This window comes from Staurois parvus, unplaced genomic scaffold (assembly GCF_062004578.1).
Source record: "Staurois parvus isolate SC_StPar_1 unplaced genomic scaffold, SC_StPar_1.0 ptg000226l, whole genome shotgun sequence".
In the NCBI taxonomy this organism is placed as follows: Eukaryota; Metazoa; Chordata; class Amphibia; order Anura; family Ranidae; genus Staurois; species Staurois parvus.
In genome coordinates, this window is record NW_028318022.1 from 5,036,623 (window position 1) to 5,063,721 (window position 27,099).

General features: G+C 40.6%; 1 protein-coding gene across 2 annotated transcripts in view; it reads right to left on the reverse strand.

Annotated features, from left to right (window-relative positions):
• Positions 1 to 27,099, reverse strand: part of MYOM2 (myomesin 2) — a 178,996-nt gene that overhangs the window by 116,293 nt on the left and 35,604 nt on the right. For both annotated transcript variants that reach the window (XM_089679521.1, XM_089679520.1), the window contains 3 exons: positions 25,231 to 25,411; positions 19,762 to 19,919; positions 16,439 to 16,531 (listed from right to left, as the gene is read on the reverse strand). In XM_089679521.1, the coding sequence (XP_089535647.1) occupies positions 16,439 to 16,531; positions 19,762 to 19,919; positions 25,231 to 25,411 (432 nt within the window). The remainder of the gene's footprint in view (positions 1 to 16,438; positions 16,532 to 19,761; positions 19,920 to 25,230; positions 25,412 to 27,099) is intronic.

Sequence of the window (27,099 nt, forward strand, 5' to 3'; positions counted from 1 at the left end):
GATGGAGAAAGGGGGTTGAATTCTGTCCTAACACACCTTCTGTTCTAGGATGTAAATGCTGCCATTCCATGGATACAGTACAGTGAGCAAGCATTGTCACTAGAGGACAAGAAATGTGTTACTGGCAGGATCACAGGTGAAAATAAGCCAGAAAAAGAGAGGACGAATGCAGCTACCGCATGTGAGAACTAGTAAGCTGTGCAATATATAACATTTTTGGTTTTGGGTCTACAGTATATACACTTTAACCACTTACGTTGCCAGTGCAATGGTGCAGGGATAGCGACTATTTGTCCCAGAACCTCATTGTTTTAAAATGGTAGCTGGTCTAAGTGTCTTCTGTGATCCCAACAGCTTTAGCACTGACTGCCTTAACAACACTAAGCCCAGGTGCTGAAACGGTCCTCTTCTGGGCTTCCGATCCTGCTACACAGCACTCTACAGGATCATCTGTAGCAAATCACTTTTAATACAATGCTATGTTGGAAGTGATGTGACATTACAGTGATATGACATCACTTTCTCTAAGTGTAGAGCCTGAGACAGATCTGTCTCAGCTCTGCCCAATGTTTCCATGCAACTATCTATCTATAGTGATCTATAGCTGGCTGATTCTAATTAGAAGTGATCTGTTGTTACACAGCTGCATGGGAAGGTCTGGTTCTGGTCTGCATGAAAATATATATACACAGTGTATACAGTATACATGTACTGCATATGTCAAAAATAAACATTTTTTGTTCCTCCCCAAGTTAATCTCCAGGCCCCGACAAGCTTGACATATGTTCCAGATGAGATGTGCGTTCACTGTGCAAACAGCAAATGCTCACGAAAGTGAACACAAACACATTCAAATTTTGTGTGGTCTCAAACCCGTGAAAAAGTCACCATTATGCTAATTTATGCCCTTACTTGATCTTATCTATAAACAGAAGCATGGTATTTTTTTTTTTTTTAAATCATCCTTACCTAGATGGATGCAGCATCGGTCCGAGAGGATTAGAACTCAGCGATCACATGACCGCTGATCGCTGAGTTCTCACAGATGCTCTGAGCAGAGAGCGGTGACTGTCAGTCACCGCTCTCTGCTCAGTCCCCCCAGTGCTCACTAGAGTGCTGGGCTGTGGAGGGGGAGAGAGCGGCTTGCTCAGGCTCTCAGTGGATTGCTGAGAGGCTGAGCTAGGTGCCACTCCAGACTCTGGGATGGATCACCGACTTTGAAGTCAGGATCTTTCCCTCACCAGGACTGGCTGAATGACATCAGCTGACAGAAGACTTCAGCCCACTGTCAGCTGAAAATGGGTCACAGGAGTGCAGAACGAACTGTACTCCTGTGATCCACGGGAGAGGTACAGCCAAAAGAGCTTTAATTGTACACTAACAATTTAAGAAAACTTATTTTTTACCCCTACAAGCATTGCAATGTAGATTTAAAAAATAAATAAAGCTTTTCTAAAGAAAACCCATACATAAATTACAGAAGATGTGTTTTTTTTTCCATTTTTTATTTGCAATAAAAATCCAAGAAAATAAAAATATATGTATCCAAATGTACTACCAAATGTTGCAAAAAATATAGTACACTAGGGTAGAGAACAATTTCTAATAGGTTACAATGTGTGAAGCCAAGACACCGTCAACAATGCTCTGGGACTAAAGGGGGCATATGGAAAAAGAAGGCCTGGGGACATAGATGGTTAACGAGAATTGTGAATCTCTTAAAAACAATCCCTGTAATGCATTAAGTACCCCATGGACTGAATTCTCTCAATTTGCATACAGAAAAAGAAATTAAGCTCTTTCCTGAGGTAGGAAAGAAGGGCAGAGAAAACATTGGCGCTACGCCCAGGATTTTTGTTTTTTGAAAATTGGCCAATCTACCTTAAATTGTAATCCTGTAAATCCTGATAAAATAGAAAAGAGTGAACAAACAGAGATCCGGTCTCCCACAGGACACACAACATGGAAATGCAATTATTTTAGTAAATATAAACTGGAAAATACCTTTTCTCATCAGCAGTTAGAGCAGTCATGTGACTTCTATCAGTGTCCAGCAGAGCACTGGTTACAGCTTGTAGGAGGAGTTTTCATTTTGCTCTAGGAGAATGCAGAACCCCTGACCTCTGTCTGGACAGTGCTGATTGGCCCTGTGCTGATCATATGCACTCTTCCAAGCAAAAAAAACCCCTATCTAGCAATACACACCAAACTGAGCATGTTCAGAGTGTCTCTACGCAATATGTCTTATCAGGAGATAAGAGGGGGACACTGGAAGAAGGGGAGGATCAGAGAAGACAGGATCAAACAGCCTTTTTACACAATGTGGAGAATTAACCCCTTAGGTTCCACAGTGAGTATAACAAGCATGCTTTACTGCATATACTGAGTGATTTTACTGTTGTGGGTTTAGTAACACTTTAATGGAAGTATATTGGCTGGATGGGCATCTATAATTAAATGTGATGCTCTCTTCTTGGCACCTCAAGTATTTTCCAGTCCGGCCAAAGAACATGCAGCATATACCCATAGACAAATGTCACTAAGGGAAAAACTCACTAACATTAGAGTACAGTCAAGATGACAGCCAAGACATTCCAAGCTGTTTTAAGTATCAACAGATCAGATTGCACACAGCTCAGCAATATGGTATGAACAGCTGAGAATACAGAAGAAGCACAGAGACACTATAATCTCAAGTACCAAGATAAAAAATTAACAAGTGCTTCTACCCATGAGTTTCATTCATACACTTCACTTCCTGGTCTAATATTCTTATTGAAGTAGAAATGTCTGCATTCTGTTCCTTTCATTAGTGCTTCAGACAGCTGCAGTGTCGCAGTCTAGATCCTGCTATTGTTAGCTCTCCAAAGGAATTAGACACAGACTTCAGTATGACCACAGATTAAAGCTTTGTCAAGTGCAAGAAAGAAAATAGTTGACATCTGTCTTCAGAAACATTTAAAAAATATATCAGTAAACAAGACCCGCAAGTACAATGATGGAAGCTGATATTGAATTTCATACAAAGGAATGCTGCATGGTAACAACTATATATATATATACTGTATATATTTTTTTTTTTTTTTTTTTTTTTTTTTTGCTTACTGTTTACTGTAAATATGGCAGTTGCCTGTTGTCATGGCTTTGTTCATTTTTTAACCAAAGGCCTGAGTATGCTGATCAGCAAATCAGACGACTCTTTTCTGATCTGCATGTTTATTCCAGACAAGTGGAACCATTGAAGAACAACGGCAGCCAGGCAATTAGCTTCTTCAGAAGGAGATCAGGAAAGGAATTTTTGCATCTTTCTAAGTAAAGGTTCCCTTTAAATGTCAAGGGCTGGTTGGAACAGAGAATTCAAAAACTGACTACAGCAGGCATGAGAGCAGTGCGTGGTCAGTTCTGAGACTGCTGTGTTTTTTTTTTACAAGAATTTGATATGTAAAATTTTTTTTTTTTACTAATATTGGGGCCTGCTCAGGAAAGGAATTTTTGTATCTCTCTATATAAAGGTTCCCTTTGAACGTCAAGGGCTGGTTGGGGCAGAGAATGAGTTTAACATGTACAATAATTTTACATGACAAAAAAATATTTTTTACTAATAGTTGGGCCTGCTCCTTTAAGAATTCAGTGCAATGTTCCTAGGGATCAAACGTCATAACTATTGCTAATACTGTGCCCTTTAAATATAAAGCATGTAGCTGCCCCTTTATGTATAACACCACTTAAAACAATTATAAGGAAGGAGCTCAGGGAAGGAATTTTTGCATCTCTCTATGTAAAGATTGCCTTTAAATGTCAAGGGCTGGATGGGACAGAGAATGCGTTTACTATATACAATATTATATATGTCAAAAAAAGATTTTTTTACTAATAGTGGGGCCTGCTCCTTTAATAATTCAGTGCAATGTCCCAAGGGCTCAAACCTCATAACTATTGCTAATACTGTCCCCTTTAAGTATAAAGTGTGTAGCTGCCCCTTTAAGTGTAACAGCACTTTAATCAGTCATGAAGTTAAGGAAAGGTTTGCGCTTTTTTTTCTTTTAGAAACCTGTATGCTTACTGCCCCTTTTAAAAATGGCAGTTGCCTAGTTGTCATGCTAAGTCAATAGCTTTGTTCATTTTTTGAGTCAGTGGCCTGAATATGCTGATCAGGAAATCAGACTCTGACTTATCTGATCTGCATGTTTATTCCAGGTGAGTGGAACCATTGAAGAAAAAGGCATCCGGGCAACTAGCATCTTCAGAAGGATCTCAGTAAATTAATTTTTGCATCATTCTAAGTAAAGGTTCCCTTTAAACATCAAGGGCTGGTTGGGACAGAGAATTTAAAAATTGACTACGCCAGGCATGAGAGCACAGCGTTGTCAGGTCTCTGATTGCGCTATGTTCTTTAAACATTAATTTTATATGTAAAAAAATTTGTTTTTACTAATAGTGGGGCCTGATCCTTTAAGAATTCAGTGCAATGTCCCAAGGGCTCAAACCCAGGGGTGGACTGACCATTTGGAAACATAGGCACTGCCCGAGGGCCCAGGGTCAGTAGGGGGCCCCATGAGATGCCCCTGGTACCTTTTTCATAGGCTTTTTTGAGTTTGGGCAAGGACACAGGGGCCCCATGATCCCCTATTTCCCGGGGGCCCCATGAGTTGTCAGTCTGCCCCTGCTCAAACCTCATAACTAATGCGAATATTGTGCCCTTTAAATATAAAGTGGTTAAAGTGCCAGGTCTACAGAACAAGGACAGTGAATTGAGCATATGAAATCATAAAGTTAAGGAAAGGTTCGGTGCTTACACTGTAAACCTATCCGAACCTATCCTTACCTTTATAATTTCATATGCTCAATTCACTGTCCTTGTTCTGTAGACCTCGCACTTTAAAGTCTTAGTGCTATGTCATACTGTTTAGGGACAGTTGATGCTTTCCCTAATGGATGTTGCTCCCTTGTTAGGTTAAAGTGGAGTTCCAGCCATTTTTTTGTTTATTAAAAGTCAGCAGCTACAAAAACTGTAGCTGCTGGCTTTTAATAAACACACACCTGTCTCCAGCTATGTTTTCACCCGCACCATCCCCTTCCTCCACGGCACCAGCATTTCATCTGCGGGCACCAGGCTGTGACAGCTTGCGGCTTCGCAGCCTGGTATCCACTGTGCATTTTTGAGTTGTGCTGCGCCTCCTAATTGGTCTGGAAGTCTCCTGGGACCTGTGAAAGGGGGACGAACTTCTAGCTCACTTCGCCACGGCAAAGTGAGCCGGGAATGTGGGAGCAGGTACCTATCAAAACCCACTCCCCCCTCCTCCCCAAAATGTGCCAAATATAGAAATGGAGGGGGCAAGGAGGCGAATAAGCAAAGCTTCTGCTTTTGAGTGGAACTCTGCTTTAAATGAAGCAATACTTTGCTTGTTAGCATGGGAGCAATCACACAGGAATATCTTTCTGGTTCAACAAATGAGGGAGTGACATTTTAGAAGAGGTAAGTAGTCCAATCCTGACTTTGCCACTGGCTAGATCTCACAAGCAACAGCATCCATAGTAAGATAGGGCCCTCAGTCTGAGACCACTTTTTTTCTTCATTTCTTTCCCATTGATAACCACCCCAAAGATCTTTACAGGAAAATGTGCAACAATCAAAAAAGAAAAAGGTAATGTCACAGAGTGTCATGTCCACATTCATACGGACTGAAAATTCAAAGGACAGCATTTACAATCTGCTCTTTAGCTAAAAAGAAAAGACAGTAAAACACTGAGCCTCTGGACATCCAGAAGCAGAAGACTAGCTCGTCCCCTATCTTGAATCATCACATATCATTCATTGTGACTGATTTTCACCCCAAACCACCAAGTTCTAAAATACATGGAAGGTATGCATCACTTTGTGTCTTTCCCCGTCTTTCACAACTTGTCAGTAAGAAAGGGAGAATTTCATCCTGCTATTCGACACACTGCTACTCTACTGGAATTATTACAGCCCTTATACCTGGGTTAATTGATGTGTTGCATGATGCCTCTTTAAAGTGTTTAGATCTTTCTCACCACTTGCTTACCCATATACCATTTTACACTGTGTGAGTCAGCTCCAAAGTGTGTGTAAACACCAAATGACAACAGGTCTTAAAGAAAATATGTATTTTGGAGGCATGTAGGTTGTCATTGGTGACCCTTGCTTGTAAAAATAGTCACTCATCGAAACAATTGTACACGTTGGAGCTGTGACTTTACTCTGACTTTATTCATCTGGAAACTATAATAAATAGTATATATATATATATATATATATATATATATAAAATGTGAGGATATACTATTACCAGAAGACACTAAAAAAATTGCTTCCATTCATTAGTATATCAGTAAGCACTAATAAAGTACCTTAGAAATCATAAAACTTTGTTTCCTATATATGTAGCATGCTGGAAGGCACTATTAGCATGGAAATCCCACCTTTACAAGTGATAGCCCCTGTCATTTAGGTGACTTGTCCTCAAAGTATTGGGAGGACTTGGAGTAAGTGTTGGTTCGTAGATGGAGTTTTTTAGCGACAAGATGTAGGGTACAGGGAGTATACACCCACTTTCCCCTTTTAGAGAAAAGTTAGAACACCACCAATCCCTTTGAAAGAAGTTGGGATGGAGATGCTTGTTTGAAATTACAGCAGAAAATAATGCAATTTAATTTTGTGGACACCGCAACACTCCTATCACACCTGACACTGGGATAACCTATACTCTGTTTAGAGTTCCAGATCCAATTTTTGCAAGAAATCAATGGATACCAATGACTATTCGCATAAGTTGCAAAATAATGCAAACTAGGTGAGAAAATGTTTTAAACGAACTGTGTCTTGGGGATATGTTTGGTGGGAACCGTCAGCTTGAGTAAGCCATGTTCGGCTCTGTGAAATCTACATGCTGCTGCAAGACCGAGGTTCATGCAGGTGAACATTCTTTCTGAGAAGACAGCAGTGCAGCTAATACCTGGAAGAGTATAGATATTAAAACTAGTTCTGGTTGAGAACAAGTGATCGCCTAGCGGAGAAGGGTCAGCTTGGTTGACGGTGGTAGTGAAGGTTCCCCTGGGTACACACACCCAGCAACCTGGGCCCCCATGTCTCATGGGCCTTGGGTGTTCAGCAGGACTGGGTCTAGAACCACTGGAATAGGAGTGGTTCTAGTTGGTATGTGAACAGATGTAACAGATGTTTCCCCACATGGCCCTGAAGGAGAACCTGAAAAAGTGGTGAACCAGAAGTATGGTTAATGGGGTCTCAGCTCTGCCATAACCAAGACTTGGACTATAGGCCTCAACACGGGAACAAGATTAACACCCTGCAGAAAGAGGGGTACTACATATACCATGTCTGTAGGGATCAGTAAAAATAAGGGAGCTTTTGCTAAAGGTTCAGTTTGCTTGTACTTAGGTCAAATTTCAAATGAGATACAGAGCAAGTTCTTTTCATTTTCCCTCAACTTGATTAGGTGCATGAAGCAAGCACAGATGTATGTACATTCATTACAACTTAAATAGCTAAATCCAAATATTTTTCCATTTTTGGGGGTGCAACTAGGGTGAGTGAATTTGTATTAAGTATCATTAGAGCGTGTTCAGACATTTAAGTAAACCCTACTGCTATTCTTGGAAACACATCCTGATATCATAGTGCTATCTACATTCATTGCCAGATTATCAGGATATGTTACACAGCTACAAGTACACCAGATAGCTTAGATGAGAGGTAGGAGATATTATAATAAAGATATCATTAAAGTATTTCTGAAGCAATGACATCATTCATACAGGTACACATTTCTGTATGCATTTTTTAATTTGTAGAGAAACTGGTGATCAATTGTAAAGCAGCAAGAGGTGAAGAAAATGAAATATCCTACAACTGCATAACAGATCGGTGCCACTCCAAGCCTGCAGTATCAGTCTCTTGGGTTTATACTCTGTATTCAGGTGCTGGCAGAGCCCATGTAGCTCCAAGATACAATATAGCGTACAAATATCTCTATACACTGTGTTCAATTTTGGTGTGAAGTAAATGAAACACAGGCTTTAGCTCATGCCCCCACCCTTTGGCCACACCTTTGTGACATGTTTCACCCACTTTGGGCTTAATCATACAATTAAGCCCATTGTGGGTGAAACATATCAGAGGGGCGTGATTGATGGCTAGGGACTTAAACTGAAGTTTGTCTTTCATTCACTTCACACTGGAGTTGAATACACTGTGCAGCAGTACTGGTATGCAATCTTGTATCCTTCAATTGCACGTATACATGGGGTAAAACAGCTATAGTAGTATAATAGGCAGTTAACCATAACTGGAATCTGAAGTGAAAAAAGGATCCATTTTACCAAATAAATAATGGGTGCTTGTGTATTAGACATGTAATAGTTATTACTACTCTGGGACCACCTGTGTCATAGTCAGCCTCTGAGATAATTAACTGGTCAGATAATCAGATAATCAGATAATTAACTGGTACAGTTTACTGTACCTGTTAATTATCTGTCTGTCTTTTCATGTCATATTTAAAAAAAAATAATTTTATTTGTTATTTTAGCATAAATAATCAAATATAAACAGATCTTTAAACCAGTGAACTCAAGCTAGCCATTCAGCAAGCAGAGGGATTTCCACCCAATGGTGCCTGCAAGTTCTAGAACTAATTTCATTTAAAAGAGCCAAAGGTGGAACTGGCATTTCCTTGGCTGCTCCTGCTGGAAGTAATCACTGATCTCCAATGTAAGCGGACACTTCTCCCACTGACACCAATGTGAAAGGGTCCTTCTACCACTGACACCACTGTAAGGGGTTTTTTCTTTTCCACTGACTTCACTGAAAGGGAATCATTCTACCACTGACATGTAAGTAAGACAGAACTTCTCTCCTGACCACCAAAATGCGATTATTTGTGACAGTGAATGCTTGAGGCATTCATCCCTGGTTCACACTGATGCGGTGCAGAATTCACAGCGTTTTCAGTGCGAATTCTGCACACCATCAGAATCAAATCCCATTCATGTGAACCGCTGTGGGTGTGTATGTTAAGTTAACAACACCCCGAAAGCGGTCCGCAAAATGCGGTGTGATGTGCAGAATCGGATTGCATAGGTGTGAATACCCATGCTATCCGATTCTAGTGCAGACCAAAAAAAGAGTCCTGCAAGTTTTTGGTGTGGGTGCGCTGCGATTAGAGCCATACAAAATGTATGTCTCCAATCGCACCGCACACAAATCGCATGTGATTTGCACAGGAATGTGGTGCAGTTCCTGTGCGAATCACATGCGATTTACCGCACCGCATATATGTGAACCCAGGCTCACACAGCCATTTTGCATAAATGCACTTAGTGTGTTAGGAGGGGGTTATAAATCATCATTTTTGCACAAGGACTCCTTGTTTACTTTTTCTGCCACCACTTTGAAGTATACCTATAAGCATAAATTTAAAAACTTACTTTGCAGCACTGTAAACACATTGAAGATTTCCTAAAATAGAATCTGTTTAGTTTAGTTTGCTACATAGTTGTCAAAAAAAATCTCTGTTTTGTAATTATCAACTTGCTGAATGTCTTGCCTCCTATCAGCTGAAATAAAAATTAAAACATATAAGGAACAGGAGAGTTCTCTGAGTTGTACCAAAATATTAGGTGTAGAGAGACAATGAGGTTCATTTACTAAAGTAGTTAAGAATCTTCACACACTGTGTAAAATGCATCTGCCCATAACTGTCAAAGTGAACAGAAATGCATGTTTCAATTTTTGGCAGTGGCGAAGCTAGACATTCTGTCAGTTGGGCCAAAGACTTAGTTGATCGACCCCCAACCCTCCGCCCCTTCCCAAAGAGGATGGTGCCAGTAAGGTAGAGAATGGTGTCAGTAGTTTTTTATTTTTATTTCTTTTAAAAAAAATTTTTACAATTGTATTATTTTGTAGAAGCCCTGTTGGGGCTTTGGTGAAATATCAGGGGTCATACCCCTAATGTCTCACTTTTAAGGCAACTTACCCAGTCCCTTTCTCTGCAGTCTCAGCTGCACTGGACAGTGAATGACTGGGAAGTGCTCTGTTCTGAGCGGCTTCCTGTTTATTCATAAACTGAGGCACAGTAAACACATTTTACTATGCCTTAGTTGTGAATGAACACAGTGAGTGATTGGTACTGGGTGGGGTGCTCAATGGGGGGACAAGGGGGGCAGGGATGCTCAGTTGGGGAACAAGGGGGGCAGTGGTGTTCAGTGAGAGAACAAGGGGGGCACTGGTGCTCAATGGGGGGAAAGGGAGGTACTGTGCTTAGTGGGGGGACAAAGAGAGCAATAGTGCTCTGTGGGGAGGACAAAAAAAGTTCTGGTGCTCAGTGAGGGAACAGGGTGGACAGTGGTACTCAGTGGGGGAACAAATGGGGGCACTGTTGCTCAGTGGGGTACAAGAGGGGTACTGGTGCTCAGTCGGGAGAGAGGGAGGCACTGGTGCTCAGTGGGGAAAGAAGGGGGTGCTGGTGCTTGGTGGGGAGACAAAGAGAACACTGGTGCTCAGTGGGAGAGCAAGAGGAGCACTGGTGCTCACAGTGGGACAAGGGGCACTGGTGCTCAGTGGAGAAACAAGGGAGGCACTGGTGCTCAGTGGGTAAAGAGGGAGGCACTGTTACTCAGTGGGGGACAAGGGGACATTTATTCTCAGTGAGGAGAAAAGGAGGAACTGATGATTAGTGGAAAGACAAGTGCACACTGATACTCACTGGGTGAACAAGGGGACACTGGTGCTCAGTGGGGGAGATGGGGGGTACTTCTGCTCAGTGGGGGGACAAAAGGGGGCACTGGTGCTTAGTGGAGTGAGATTGGGGTACTAGTGCTTAGTGAGGGTGATGGAAGGTCCTGGTGCCTAGTGGGGGATATGGGGTGCTGGTGCTCAGGGGGGGGGGGCAAGGAGGCAGTGGTTTTCAATTAGGGGAGATGAGAGTTCCTGGTGTTAATGGGGAGAGATGAGGGGTCCTGGTGCTTAGTGGGGGGAGATGGGGGTCCTAGTGCTCAGTTAGGAGAAATTGGGCACTGGTTTTCAATTAGGGGAGATGGGGGTCCTAATGCTTAGTGGGGAGAGATAGGAGTCCTTTTGCTTAGTGGAGGGAGATGAGGGTCCCAGTACTTAGTGTGGGTGCTTAGTCAGGAGATATGGGGACCTGGTGCTTAGTGGGGGGAGATGAGGGTCCTGATGCTTAGTAGGAGGAAATATAGGGTCCTGGTGCTTCATGGGCACATATTGGGAGCACTGCCAGTCAGAGGGGGGGGGGGCACTGGTGTTCAATACCTGGGTTCTGATACATCTGAATAACTGTAGAACATAGGCATCAAACACAAGGCCCACAGGCTGAATCCGGCCCTCCAGGCCATTTCATGTGGCCCTTGCACCTCTCCTGAAGGTACCCCCTTGTCTTCGCACCCACCTTGTCTCAGCATTCAGCAGCAAAGAGGAGAATAGAACTCCTCTGCCAAATTCTGCACGTGTCAGTGCAGCTGCAGCACCCCTTCATCTCTGCTTTCCCTGGTCTCAGCATTCAGCAGACACTGGTAGCTGACTCCACTCCTCCTCTTGTCCTCCTCAAGATCCTGCACTTTCCAGCTCTGCCCCAAAGGGGGTGCACGATGATGTTAAGAAGGGTGTGGTATTCTTGACCTTTGATGTAATGGGGGGTGGGGTGCCCTGGACATCTAGTCTTACAGATGCAACCGACCCTTTGAGGGTAACCATAATGCTTATGCAGCCCACAAAGAAATGGGGTTTGACACCCCTGCTGTAGAAGAATCATCCCCTCTCTCCACTTTTCCACACAGAGTGAGACCACTTTCTTTGTAAAGACGGCCATAGATGGATCGATTCTCAGCCAGTTCAGCAGCGACTGACTGAAATTTGATCCATTTATGGACAGGCTAGTTATAGTGAGGTTGATCCATCGATCGACTTCAGTACAACCAGCTTGTCATTTTTTTTGCATCCGATCACTACCAATGGCTATAGCTGTTATCAGTGATCATTGTGTTCTGCCAGAAGGGAAGGCTTCCCTCCAGCAGAATACAATAGCGGTGCAGGAAAGATTCCCCCATCAACACTGTATTGATGGAGGAACTGAGCCTGTGGTGAAAGGAAAGAAATTTGTATAATCTATGGCTTGCTTAAGAGTTCCAGAATACTTTAGTGTCACCATGTCAGCCATCTCCTGCAGAATGGACAATACAAGAATTCATCTATTCTTACTCTGTGCATTCTTCTATATGTTTGTTTCTATGTCAGTAAATTTGCAATTATAAGAACTGGATTATCCTCCTGTTCCGCCCCCTCCTTCTCCAGTCTGAGTGTTGCTGTATAGGAGGGGAGGCTGGTATAAGAGAGGCAGATTCAGATAATTATGCCAGTTATACACTTGAAAAATTACAACTGCCAGATGGTTTACAGCAGACTGCAGTATCTATATAATGCTTTAAACAAAGCTCTAAGTGTTCAATTAGACATGTGGGCATTATAAACAAAATCTATGCATTCATAGAAATTTCATTGTACTTGTGAGATGTTCTGATTCAATCAATTTTCTGCAATCTGAGAACTCATTCTCATATTTGCCATTGTCTCCATTTTAGTGTCTGTCTTCTACCATGGATTTCTGCAGCATCCTTGAAATACTTTTCAGTAATTCTGGGATTTGTATAATGAAACCACTTCAGGTTTCAAGGCCAAGGGTTGCCACATCATAAAATCCTTTTTATATTCACAAACGCATTTTATACCATTGCACTAAAATCAATCAAGGCCTTCATTCTTTTATATCCTTCTTTCATTCTATCATGCATCTATTCTGCTTTACATGTCAAGCAGTCACTCCTTCCACCTAAACTTCATTTGAAAATGGCTTCTCGAATGTTCTTCTGTGCAGAATCTCCAAAGCAGAATAATGTCTGACCCTAAGCCAAGTTTAAAATATTATGATCAAGACCACTATTATTAAAGTGAAAAGCACTGAACGACATTAGTCATTTCTCACCGGATAACAGAATTATTTCTAGTTCACTCCCATTGCCTTTATACACGATCTGTTGACTTCAGATTGTCAATTATGCATTCCTAGTCCTGATTTAGAGCTCTTTGAAGTAAAAAAAATGACCCAATGTTCCCCGTTCCAATGCACTATAACCGGGATCCATGGTAATTCATTTTATGCACTTTCATATAAGCCGTTAAATCAGTTTGAAAGGGAAAAATCTTAAAGTACACCCATCATTTTGTAGCAGTTATAGAGACTGCTGCCAGGGGAAAATAAACTACAAATTTCATAAAACTGGAACATTAGCTCATATGTTTTGTTTACTTTCATTTTTTTTTCAATTTCACAGATCACCCTCTCTTATTATTGACTTAGCTGCGCCATACAGATATAACCCTCATTCAAACAAGCCAAATAACACTACACAGTGCAGTCAGAAAAAATATTTTTAATCCTTATGCTGCTAGCATTAGTAAATAAGAAGGTATGTTATATTTACTTGTTTCTTTAGTTTTTTTACATTTATTCAGTTGCTTCCTGGTTTCTGGCCTGGGTCAAAGTGATGCCATACATCCCAGGAGTCTAAATGGGCATTTTTTCCTTTCTTTTGGAGAAGGGGAGGACGGGCTTTCTCAGCTAAGCATGCCCTCCTACCTGCATACCTGAGCTAAAGTCAGATGGATTCCAGGAAGTAAATGCTACATGATTAATTTGCCCTTACTCAAGATGGCCACAGCTAGAAATGCTAGGGAGTATTTTTCAAAGTGATTTCTCAGCAAAATAAAGCATGGAGGCATGGATGGATTGGTGAGTTTGCTTTGAATATTAAAAATGAATGAAATAGTATTTTCAGTTTGTGGTGTTCAAATCCAGTTTATTTTCACTTTAGATCTATCCACTGAAAACAAATTTTAAACTGCAGGCCAGTGTCTGCATGTACCTCAGTGATCAAAATAGTTTTAAAAATGAGCTCTAATAAGCAGGGTCCTCCGTTTCCTCTTGTACCAAATTGTATTGTAACTGTAATGTCTACCTTCATTTTATAAAGCTCTGCACAATCTGTTGGCGCTATATAAATCCTGTTCAATAATAATAACAAGAAGAAGAAATTGAAGAGAGGAAAACTCTCCCTTAAACTCACCACACATGTTACAAACTTATTTTACAATCTCCTTTAGATCTACCATCACCTATGGTTGTGTTTTGATACTAATTAATTAGATAGATTAGGTAGGTCCTCATATCTCATATATTTGGTAACTTGAAAGTTGTCCAAAGTTTGTATGGACAGATTGTAATGTGTGTGGTGACCCTTGAAGGGACACAAACAGTGATAGGCCCAGAAAAAGGTTTTAAACCTTCACAAATCTATCATAATCAAAAATTACCATTTACTTTTGGATGATATTATGCTTTAAGGCAAACAGTGTTACAGTCTTCTATAGTTGGTGGTCTGATGCAACCTTAATGGCGGGAGAGTACTTATGCACTGATTTTAATGGCTTTTGTTTTTAACTTGAAGGGGGAATTCACACATAGGAGGTTATTTACTAAAACTGGAAAGTGCAAAATCTGGTGCAATTCTGCATAAAAACTAGTCAGTTTCTGGTTTTTATTGCCAAATTGAACAAGCTGAACTCTGAAGTTGACTGGATGCCATGAATAGCTGCACCAGATTCTGAGTGCACTAGTTTAGTAAATTTACCCCATAGTGTGGTGACAGGCAATTGACTGCATTGCAAAATGCCTGTCACCCCGAGGACACACAGAAAACAATTGTTTTCTGTGTGTCCTATTTACCCAGCAATGCAGGCCGGAGGCTGCACTACAGTTTGCTGCAATAAAATTCAGCATGCTGATCTGTTTCTGATTCTGTGTGACTACTACTTCTGACATTTAAACTGAAGCTGTTGCAATATATAAGCTTTGTATTTTTACACGTCACATTTTTTCAAAAATGTATTCTAGAAAAAAAAATGCAGTATGCTGCAATTTATCACAGCACACTGTACAGCAACATGGACTCTATTTTTGCACACAAAAAAGGGAGCTGTGTGATGAGTTGGATCACGTATCAAGTGTCACCTATCACAGTTGGGAATGGACAGCTGCCAGAGAAGTAAAGAACTTTGGCAGCTGTCCATTCTAGTGTGAATTCACCTTTAATAAATATGATTATCCATTTATGAGTGTTATCCTGAGACCCCTGGAAGAGTGTTTCCGGTATTGACAGCAATATAACTACAAATTTTATATAAAAGTCATCAAAAACCTATTTATTGGTTTAAGAGGTCATTTTGGATAGACACTCTCTATCTTTGGTAAAAAATAAATGTGTCTGTGGTGAAAGAGTTAACACCTTCTTCTCTGGTGTGGAACACTGATTTAAAATGGACACTTTATGAGCTCATTTCAATTGCTTACTGCTATTGCTGCACAGGATCTGCTCTTTGAATTGAAATTCTGTATGAGAGAGTTGTACGCCTTAGGGAGTTTTAAATGGACATTTTCCATTTAATGTCCATGCACTTTATGACGTGGGGTATTTTTAGCACAAATGTATTTATTACACAAATTTTGCACTAAAAATGTATTGCCTCTACCTAGATGGCCATCACCACACAAACTTACAGGGGTTGATTTAATAAAGGTAAAGCGACTGTTCACTTTCCAAGGTAATTTTTCCCAGAGTTTAATGAATTAGGTGAAGCTCTGCTGACTTCCATCGTGCAATCATGTGCAAGACAAAAATGTTATTTTTTAATTTTCCTTTCATATTTGTATTCTTTGCAAAGTGAAATTTCACCACATTCACTATGCTTTGGGGAAAGTTCCCTTGTAAGGTGCACTTTTTCTTGCAAAGTGAACAGTCTGTTTGCCTTTGATAAGTGAACCCCACAATGTGGAACAAGACATGGTGGGGTTAATTTACTATAGGCAAACAGAGGGGTTGGTTTTCTAAAAGTAAATAGTTTATTTTGCAAAGGAAATTGCAGTTTGCAAGGGAAATTATCCCAAGAACTTAATAAATGAAGTGAATCTCTGCTGACTTCCATGATCTAATCAAGGGCAAGCTAAAATGCTATTTTTTTTTCTTGCACGTGTTTGGATATTCTTTGCAAAGTGAAATTTTACCACATTTAAAAAAATATACCTTCAGTGCAAGCCTATTTGCCTTTAGTTAATCAACTCCACATTGTGGAATGAGGTATGGCAAGTCAGTAATGTGGGAAAGATCAGCTGCAGGGAGCCTACAGGCAATACTGGTGACTAGTCCTTCTGCATGTCTTTTTTTTCTGGCCAGGCTTTCAGAGTTCAGGTTCTCTTAGAGATCATGTGAATACTAATGTAACAGGTACACACAGCTAGTTACTTAGTATTAGCTAATGCTGTCAGCTTACCTGTAGATTTCCAAACTATTCACTCCGTATTTACTTTCAATTCTGTACTTTCCTGGTTCACTTGCTGGGCTAATCAAAGATTCATTCTTATACCTAATCAAAATAAAAGAAGTGGTAATCATTCCCATAAAAAAAATTGTTTTAATAAAAAACAAGCACGTTATACAAGTTATAGGTCCTAAAGTGCACTGACACTGCAATGCACAGAGGAAGTTATCTTGTGCATTGCAACTTAATTATAGCTAATGGCAAGCTTATGCTGGGCATTCTCCTTTTAGAGCTTTTCAAAATTGAATTGAAGTGTTTGCTGAACAGCTATAGGCCACGTGAGCCATTCAAAGTTTTAAAATGTGCAAGAAAGACAATAAAAAGGAAATGAAATTGAAAAATGAATACTGAAATTACTTTCAAGGCTATTTTGTTAAAAAACGTGTGTAATAAAAACAAGTTGGTATTAAAAAAAAAAGCTTGTTGACTGAATCATTTGACAGGCATGATGGTGACATGCAGGAAATTATTACTAAATATACTATCATTTGCAAATGAGAAAATACAGTAGAAACCTCAACTCGCTCTAACACAAAGGTTCCAAATAATCTGCTGGAAATTTCAGTTTTAGAAGAACTTTCTGAGTTAAAATATTTTTAAATAATGAACAAGCTACAATAATAATAATTGCCATATAATTTTAGAGAATTGTGCTGAAACAATGAAATTCACCTTTTTAAGCTGTATTTTCTATAAAAAAATAATCAGATTTGGGGTTTTTTGCCATTGAACCTATCTATGGCATGCAATATCTTCTGCAAGCACCAAAAATAATAATATACAGAAATGTATTCTGAGTATAAATACGGTTTAGGATAAGGCTGAAATGAGTTTTTAAATATCAAGTATATTTTACAGATGACATTAGTTTCATTCATTTAAAGCCGAATTTCAATCAGATTTAAAAAAAAATGATTTAAAGTATATGTATAGCCCAAACTTGTTTTTTAAAGCGTAGGAAAAATGTAAAACCCTCTCAAGTTTTATATGCTGTCTGTATACTCACTAAGTATACTTACCCTCTGTATTAGCCTTTGAGACTATTGTTACTGAGATGGAAAGGAGATCCAAATTGTACAATTGTCATTAAAGTGTATGTTTCCTTAAATATTTATTCTTTTCTCTGTGTGTGTTCACATATGTAAATTTTAGAAATTGCACTCTCTATCATTTTCATGTACTTCTTCCAGTTGAGGTACCTGGCTGATCCTGACAGACACCTATCTTCCTTGTTCTAAACTGACCACACAAAGTACAGAAGCTGATCTGTGTTAGCGTGGTCAGTTTTCATCCTTTGGTTTCCCACTCAGAGGTACAGGATACTGTGTTCACAACTACGTTAAAACAAGGTGATGGTAAAGCCTGTTCTGGTCACTACTGTCTAATAATGGAATCTCCCTCACTTTGTAGAGCTTTCTCCTCACTTTCTGTTGCATCTGCAGGACATGGAGAGAAGGGAAATCTACCCATGAGAACACAACAAATAAACTAACAGGGAGTTTAACTAATCCTATTTTAATTAACCAAATATGTTTTGGCTATATATACAATGAATGCCTTTTGTGTAGTACTATCATGCCTAGCTGAATCTGGCTTGATATAGGTTTTTTGTACCTACTATACAGCAGCATTTAGATTGGGAAAGGTTGGTGCAGAACTAGGAGCTGATCATACTTTGCTGCACATGAACTGCCATGGAGCATGATGACCAAAGAAGCGAGCAGAGTCAAGTAGAAATGTGTGAGTTGGTTCGTTCAGAATCGTTTTTCCAATGAAAATTAAATTTTCAGCAATTTAGATGTAACACAATTTCTGAATGGACAAAGCAACAAATATGAACGAATGTCGAAAAAATTATAACAAAATTTTTGGATTCATTCAGTTCATTTGTATCCTTTGAGAAGAGTTAAGGAGCGGGCAGTTGCAGCATCCTTAACAACCATGTCTCATCTGCTGCCAGAGGGATTCCCCACTCTCAGCAGAATGTAAACAAAAGAAGTGCCTTCGGGTCTGGTATGGATTTTGGGGAACCCCCATGTCAAAAAAATGGTGTGGGGTCTCCCCCAAAATTCATACCAGACCCTTAGAAGCCCTCCCTCCCCTAAAGCATCCTCCGTCATGTTGAGGTCATGTGGCCTGGTATGGTTCATGAGGGGAGGGGGGTGTTAGCTTGTCCCCCCCTTTTCCTACATTACTGCATGCTCAGATAAGGGTCTTGTATTGATTTTGGGGAGGAGCCATGCCATTTTTTTTTTAACTTTGGCATGGGGTTCCCTTTAAAATCCATACCAGATCTAAGGGTCTATTATGGATTTTGGGGGGATCCCAGACCATTTTTTGTTTAACTTTGATATGAGGCTCCACTCAAAGAGATCCAAGGGGCTTGGTATGAATTGCTGTTTTTTTTTACATTTTTTTTACCGGCACATATTTTGTGCACATCCTGCTAACAGCGGGAAATCCCACTGACAGCAGAAGAGCCATGGTTGTTAAGGATGTGGTGGCTGCCTGCTCCTTAACAACCAGCAATATTCTGAATGAAACAAAATGAATGCTAAGGATATGAAATTAATTACAAAAATGATCAGGTCAATTAATAAATGCATCTGAAAATTAATTCTCCAATTAACAAATGGATCAGATGTATCAGTGTGTTGCTGTTTCTTCATTGTCCAATCAGCAGGCTACAGGCAAGGAAGAGACACCACTCTATACCTAAAATCTACATGAGAAAGTGGTGTTGCCCTCCTGGGGATGCTGTCTGAATAAAGGTTTTGAATCAGAATAGTAGCTTGACAAAAATAAAAAAACATTTTCAGATAAAGAAGTTCACAGATTTGTATTTAAACTGTTAGTTATTTGCTCAAAATATTACTAAAGGACCAGAGAGTTGCACATTGTGCTGATCTGTGATCATCTATACAAATGCAAGTTAGCACGTATGGATTTGCTCAAATACCCAAACTGCTTTCATACTCTACTCTGAATAAATTAAAATAAACAGTCTGATATACAACCAGAGAAATACACTATATTATATATCAGACAAACCAACAGGTCTGCCCTGGTACAAAGTCCTGCCTCTAATACTAAGCCTCAACTCAGACCTGCAGTTGTATTTGCCCCCAACAACAGAGGTGACATAGTTTGGATTTTATTTCAGCACTGTCCACAGTAGCAGAAGGGAAGATTACAATTCTAGGTCATGATCTTTTTTTTACCTAGCCTCATGCCAGGCAATGTCTTGTATGAATGCTGCTGGAATTTCTACTTACCATTGCACAACAGGTGTAGGATATCCTTGTACCGTGAAGAAAAGCTTTACAGGCATGCCTTCCCAAACAGTGTGGGATCTAAGTCGTACTAAGATATCTGGAGCACGACTTATGCATTCTTCATGGATATGTCTCTGCAATGCCATTTTTTCTTCTACCTGCCAGATAAAAATATATATATGGTATTTTAGTAACATGTGTGCTGCAGGGGACGAAGAGCAGATTCCTGAACCACATAAGTTCAGCTGCACCCTTGGATCCCCCCTCTCAAACCTTTCCCAACATTATTACAGTATATGTGCTCCACCTGGTGCATCTACTCATTGGACTCTGCAGCCTCTCTTAGCTCTTCATTCTCTCATGGTTCTTTAACATGTTATTCATTATGGAAGGATTCATAGGACAAGTATTGCATGAACAGGTACATGAAATGAGCCTAGAGTTAAGGAACAACATTGCAACCTGATGGGTTTGTGCTGTTTCAAAGCCATTATTATAATGTTTTACTATTTTGTATAATACACTGTTTAAAACCCATTCTTCATTACTTTTACTGTGCTATTAAGGAAATTATGAAATAAATAGTCCTTGATCTGCTTGCAGCAATTCTCTGTAGAAATTAGCAACCTACTTCATAAAGTAACAAACGTTTGAGCCTTGTGTGTGATATTTGTGGAAGGAATGTGTAGTGAATGAGACATAATAGGGTTGATTTACTAAATGCAAATAGACTTTTCACTTTGCAAGTTCAGTTGCACTCTGAAAGGGAATTTCTACAGAGCTAAGTGAATGAGGTGAATTATTTTCCTTACATGTGTTTGGGTATTCTTTGCAAAATGACGTTTCAGCACATTCACTAAGCTCTGGGGAACATTCCTGTAGAACATTAACAATGTATTTGCCTTCATTAAATCAATCATAATGTGTTTTGGATCTATCAGTCATTCAGCTTTGCAGAACATTTTTATCACTGAGGTATAGGATCAAATATATACAGCAGATCTTAGCCAAGCAAAAGGGAACAATCCCTTGAGAATGCTCATTTTGTTATTTAAAATCTCTTTCATCAAAAGAAATAATCCTATATAATGTTGGGACACAGTAATCATTTTAAAACAGGTAATCATCAGAACTATAAATACTGGAAGGACTTGATTTTCCTGTATATAGGCACTTTAATTATTACTACTATTATTGCTGATATGGATAATTTCTCTTCTGTAGCACTGTCCAAATTAAGGCTATACAGTTTCAACAATCATGGCATAAGAATATAGAAAAAATGCTAAATAATAATAATAAGAATCCTACCCAAAGAAGCTTAAAATTATAAGATGGCTATGGACCTCAGAGGACTATAGTCAACAATGCAAACATCATGAAATAGCCCCCTGAAGTAGCTTTTGGATGAACTGTCATGATCTTCAGGCCCAGAATGGGACAAAAAATAAGCCCGAGCATTTTAGACTGAGAAGCCAATTTCTGGGGGGGGGGGGGTGCAAGGGCATTCATGGGGGCAGTTGGTGACAAAATATTCACTGAGTCAGTCCTCCACACTGTAATATAAAGGGACACTGTGATGTAAAGGGGATTGCACTGTAATTGGGCACTGTATTGATTACAGTGCCCCTTTACAGCGCAGTCCCCTTTATATCCCAGTGCCACTTTACATTACAGTGCCCCTAGAGATCTAATCACAGTGCCCCCTATATATTCAAAGAGATGGTCCAACCCATCAAAGATAAATCCCCATATAGCAAAAACATCCTGTCTCTTTACTGGACAGGGATGTCTCTTTGCTGGATGGGGATGTCCCTTCTTGGACTTGGCTGCCTCTTTGCTGGACAGGGATGTCTCTTTGCTGGATATGGATGTCCCTTCTTGGACTGGGATGTCTCTTTGCTGGATTGGGATGTCTCTTTGCTGGACTCAACTGGGCAAGTCCAGCAAAGAGACAGACCATCCAGCAAAGAGACAGTCCATCCAGCAAAGAGACATCCCTATATAGCAAAGACGGTATGTCTCTTTTCTGGACAGGGATGTCTCTTTGCTGGATGGGGATGTCTATTCTTGGACTGGGCTGTCTCTTTGCTGGATTGTGATGTCTCTTTGATGGGCCCAATTGGGAAAAAAGACAAGCCAGTCCTGCAAAGAGACAGCCATCCAGCAAAGGGACAGTCCATCCAGCAGAGACAGCCCATCCAGCAGAGAGACAGTCCATCCAGCAAAGAGACATCCCTATATAGCAAAGATGGAATGTCTCTTTGCTGGAAAGGGATGTCTCTTTGCTAGATGGGGATGTCTATTCTTGGACTGGGCTGTCTCTTTGCTGGATTGGGATGTCTCTTTGCTGGACTCAACTGGGCAAAGAGGCAGCGCAGTCCAGCAAAGAGACAGACCATCCAGCAAAGAGACAGTCCATCCAGCAAAGAGACATCCCTATATAGCAAAGACGGTATGTCTCTTTGCTGGACAGGGATGTCTCTTTGCTGGATGGGGATGTCTATTCTTGGACTGGGCTGTCTCTTTGCTGGATTGTGATGTCTCTTTGATGGGCCCAATTTGGGCAAAAAGACAAGCCAGTCCAGTAAAGAGACAGCCATCCAGCAAAGAGACAGCCCATCCAGCAGAAACAGCCCATCCAGCAGAGACAGCCCGTTCAGCAAAGAAACAGTCCATCCAGCAAAGAAACAGTCCATCCAGCAAATAGACCCTCCAGCAAATAGACAGCCCCTCCAGCAAAGAGACAGCTCTTCCAGCAAAGAGACAGCCCATCCAGCAAAGAGACAGCTCATCCAGCAAAGAGTCAGCCCATCCAGCAAAGAGACAGCTCCTCCAGCAAAGAAACAGCCTTTCCAGCAAAGAGACAGCCCCTCCAGCAAAGAGATAGCTCATCCAGCAAAGAGACAGCCCGTTCAGCAAAGAGACAGCCATCCAGCAAAGAGACAGCTCATCCAGCAAATAGACAGCCTATCTAGCAAAGAGACAGCTCATCCAGCAAAAAAACAGCCTCTCCAGCACAGAGACAGCCCGTCCAGCAAATACACAGCCCCTCCAGAAAAGAGACAGTTCCTCCAGCAAAGAAACAGCTCTTCCAGCAAAGATACAGCCCCTCCAGCAAAGAGACAGCTCATTCAGCAAAGAGTCAGCCCCTCCAGCAAAGAGGCAGCTCCCCCAGCAAAGAGACAGCCCATCCAGCAAAGAGACAGCTCCTCCAGAAAAGAGACAGCCCCTCCAGCAAAGATACAGCCCCTCCAGAAAAGAGACAGCCCATCCAGCAAAGAGACAGCCACAGCAAAGAGACAGCTCATGTAGCAAAGAAACAGACCGTCTAGCAAAGAGACAGCCATCCAGCAAAGACACAGTTCATCCAGCAAAGAGACAGCTCATCCAGAGCAAAGAGATAGCTCATCCAGCAAAGAGACAGTTCTTCCAGCAAAGAGACAGCTCATCCAGCAAAGAGACAGCCCATTCAGCAAAGAGAGCCCATCCATCAAAGAGACAGCCCATCCAGCAAAGAGACAGCCCATTCAGCAAAGAGACAGCCCATTCAGCAAAGAGAGCCCATCCAACAAAGAGACAGCTCATCCAGCAAAGAGACAGCCCATCCAGCAAAAAGACAGCCATCCAGCAAAGAGACAGCTGTCCAGCAAAGAGACAGCCCATCCAGCAAAGAGACAGCTCATCCAGCAAAGAGACAGTCCATCCAGCAAAGAGACAGTCCCTTCAGCAAAGAGACAGCCCATCCAGCAAAGATACAGCCCCTCCAGCAAAGACATAGTTCGTTCAACAAAGAGAGCCTATCCAGCAAAGAGACAGCTCATCCAGCATGAGACAGCCCCTACAGCAAAGAGACAGCTCATTCAGCAAAGAGACAGTTCATCCAGCAAAGAGACAGTTCATCCAGCAAGAGACAGCTACTCCAGCAAAGAGACAGCCCATCCAGCAAAGAGACAGCCCCTCCAGCAAAAAGACAGCCCATCCAGCAAAGAGACAGCCATCCAGCAAAGAGATAGCTCATTCAGCAAAGAGACAGCCCATAAAGCAAAGAGACAGCTCATCCAGCAGAGACAGCACCATTTACCGCCGCTACAGACCTGTCACAGTGTGCCGGCAGCCGTGGGTGAAGTAGAAAGGCCGCTGTTCTCCCTTCAGTGCAGCGGCTGGCCGAGGAGGTGTCTGTGTGTCAGCGGCTCTCCCTGCTTATGTTCAGGAGCCATCACTGCCATTCCTCCTGTCAACCCTGCTTTGGGCATAACCGCACAGTGGGAGGTGAGCGGCGCCTGCGGTCTGTATTAGCCCCGTCCAGACCGCGGCCGGTCCCTGCTTACCTCCTGCCATGCGGTCTGGTCATCTTAAGCCCGATGTGCCCTATGGCCAGTCGAGGCCTGATGATCAGTAATCAAAAGCTGTGTACTACTGATCAGATTATCGTATGATCACTCCAAAAGCATTTTATTCCTTCCAATGTTCTGATTGTGTGAACTCGGCTTTAATCAGTGAGATTTAGTGATTACCCTCACATGTCTATAGCCAGATTACAAGGAATAGGACTAATACAGTTAAGGTAGGTGAAAAAAGTTGCATAGGAAGTCTAGCTTTAGGTGCGGTGTGTTTGTAACAGAAACAATTGAGTACTTTTTGTGATCCTTTTTTCATTTGCACTAACATACAATTTTCAGAACAAACTTTCAGGGAATGTCCCCTTCTTCAAGGTCTAAGCAATACTGCTTGAGCCTTGAAGAAGGGGACTTAACAGGAAAGCTTGTGCTGAAAATTGTATGCTAGTGTAAATGAAAAAACGTATCTTGGACAGTACTCAATTGTTTCCAAAGGAAGTCTAGAAATAATAGGTCTTGGAAGAGAATGGTGGGAAGCAGAAGCCTGGGTATAAGTTGTCTACAGAGGTTCCACAAAGACATGGCTCGATCAGGTGATACATTTTTAGATGACGTCTGTAGACATCAACTGCCATTGTTGGAAAGTTTGACATGAAAACATAACTGTATAGAACAACCAGAAGGATTCCATTAATATGTAATATGAAATTAATCCATTTAGTCAGTGAAGAACTCCACTCATTAAAACTTCATTATCCTTCCTACAATTCCTGTCAGACAATTCACATAAGTCATGTGTTGCCTGTCTAATTAGAGCCCTTTCATGTCTTATGGCACTACTGGAATATATGGTTACATTCATCTTCTGTGCCCAGTCTTACCCACTTGAAATGCTAAGTATGGCCGCTTAAAATAGAGTGAATGTAGGGATGTTATGATAGATATATCTGAACAGTAAGAAAGACAAATGTATTGTCAAAGGGTTACCTAATATTATCTAATATAAAACAAGTAGTATTTAAGGATGCACTAGACTTTCTACTGCTCAGTGGGGTTTACCATTATTTTTTGGGTTTGGATAGCGTGATATAACATTTTGTGCCAGTAAGAAAGTCAATCGTTGCATTACCAATCTATGAATATACACTTTATCAATCTGTTCTCTTGCTAAAGCGCGTGCGATGCGAACATCTTCTTCCAAATGGGCCAGCTCTGTAGCGTAATGCACACTTCTGTCATAGCTTCTGTGTTGCTGAGTTTTCTGCTCACTGTATTGCTGTACTTGTTGTTCAGCATGTTGCTCCTGGGTCCTGCAGCACAAATATGCAGCTATAAAAGGGTAGTGATGCAGTGGATGATAATTAATAAATGATTATAGGCCCCAAAAACCATACTGCTAAACTATAGATGACAGTAAACATAGCAGACAACATTATCAGATTACTTATATAAAGCTGTTACCACAAACATAACACAGCATATTCCAACTTGCAACACAACATATATTTATTTGTGCCACATGGATTTTTAAAATGTTCTTTAATATTTCTTATGCTTTTATGAGTGTAACTAAATCTGTAAAATGTAAAACATAAATTATGCTCTAGTGTTAATAATGCTTCCGACCAGATTAGCAGGTTTTTACAGTACATTAAGACTACTCAGTCTTTCTGTATTGGAACTTTAAATATTTTTTATGCCTGACAGCTGGCTGAAAGTCTTAAAATTAGCAAGTTGATGTATTAAAACTGTAAAGAACAGCGAATACAAAAAGGCATAATATTGGTAGGCATGTTGTTTTGCAGAACCCAACAAATAGATTTAGTTTAGCACTCCAGTGACTTGAAATGCAAATTAATCTGATACATTTGCCCCTCCCACTCCAAATTGCAATACAGATATCATTTTCAATAGGTGTTCCTCGTTATAAAATCTAAATTGCAATATGCGAAAGGAGAAACAGATGGAGCTAAATTGTTTCAGCTAAATAGCATACTTTAGTGCCACATTGACCTTCTGCATTCACATAAACTTTCATGTGAGTGTGGTGGAATGAGGCACCTATCCAGCTTAGCAATGACCAATTCAATATGACACTGAAATAAAAGGGAGGCATTGTAAAACAGACAGTTATAAAAAGTCACACAACTAATGGATGAATGTGTACAAGCTAAAAAACAAGTTTTTTGCAACAGCAAACAATCGAACTATACATCCATCACTCTATTCTTTATTTTACGCACACATGAATGTTCATTAATCATGCTGCTATTTTACTAGTCTTCATTACCACAATATGAAATGTATCACCACATGGTATTGGAAACCTTACCTGTGATCTCTAAAGACATTGAAGGTATTAATGTTTGATGAATGGGCTCCAAAATTTTGAAATATGGCTAACAAAACAGCTGTACTTTAAAATCATACTTTGGAAAGTTGAAAAATAGTGTTAGACCTGTGAGGTTATCCAAATTGTGTTACTTTCCCGTAGTATTGTAAAGATGTTGGTAATGGTGATCTGGTTACCAGACAAGCAGTTTCTACACCCCAGATGATTTCTACAGTTTCCTTGGCTTGCAGTGCAATACAGCAAAAATAGAAATGGAAGCACGAATCCACTGTTTAATAATCCTGATATAATTGTATTCCATAAAGGACAGAAGCGCAGTCAAAAGAATAGCCAATGTGTTTTGACGACCCAAAAACACCTTTTTCAGCAGGGCTTGCTATAGGAAACAATGTACAAAGACTAAATATTGACTGGAATATGAATAGTATTTTTATTCACTGGGATAATCTGCTCAGCAGTTGGTTTGGCTACTCCTTTTATTGTGTCCCTGAGCCTTACTGAAATAAAATTGTCTCTAGATTATTGAACAGCAGGTTTGGCACTTCAGCATTAGGAAATCAGTCAACCTAAAGAAGACATCTTTGTTAGAAGAAACAAATGCAAGTGTTTAATATAATAAAGTCCCATGGATACTGAATAAAGGGA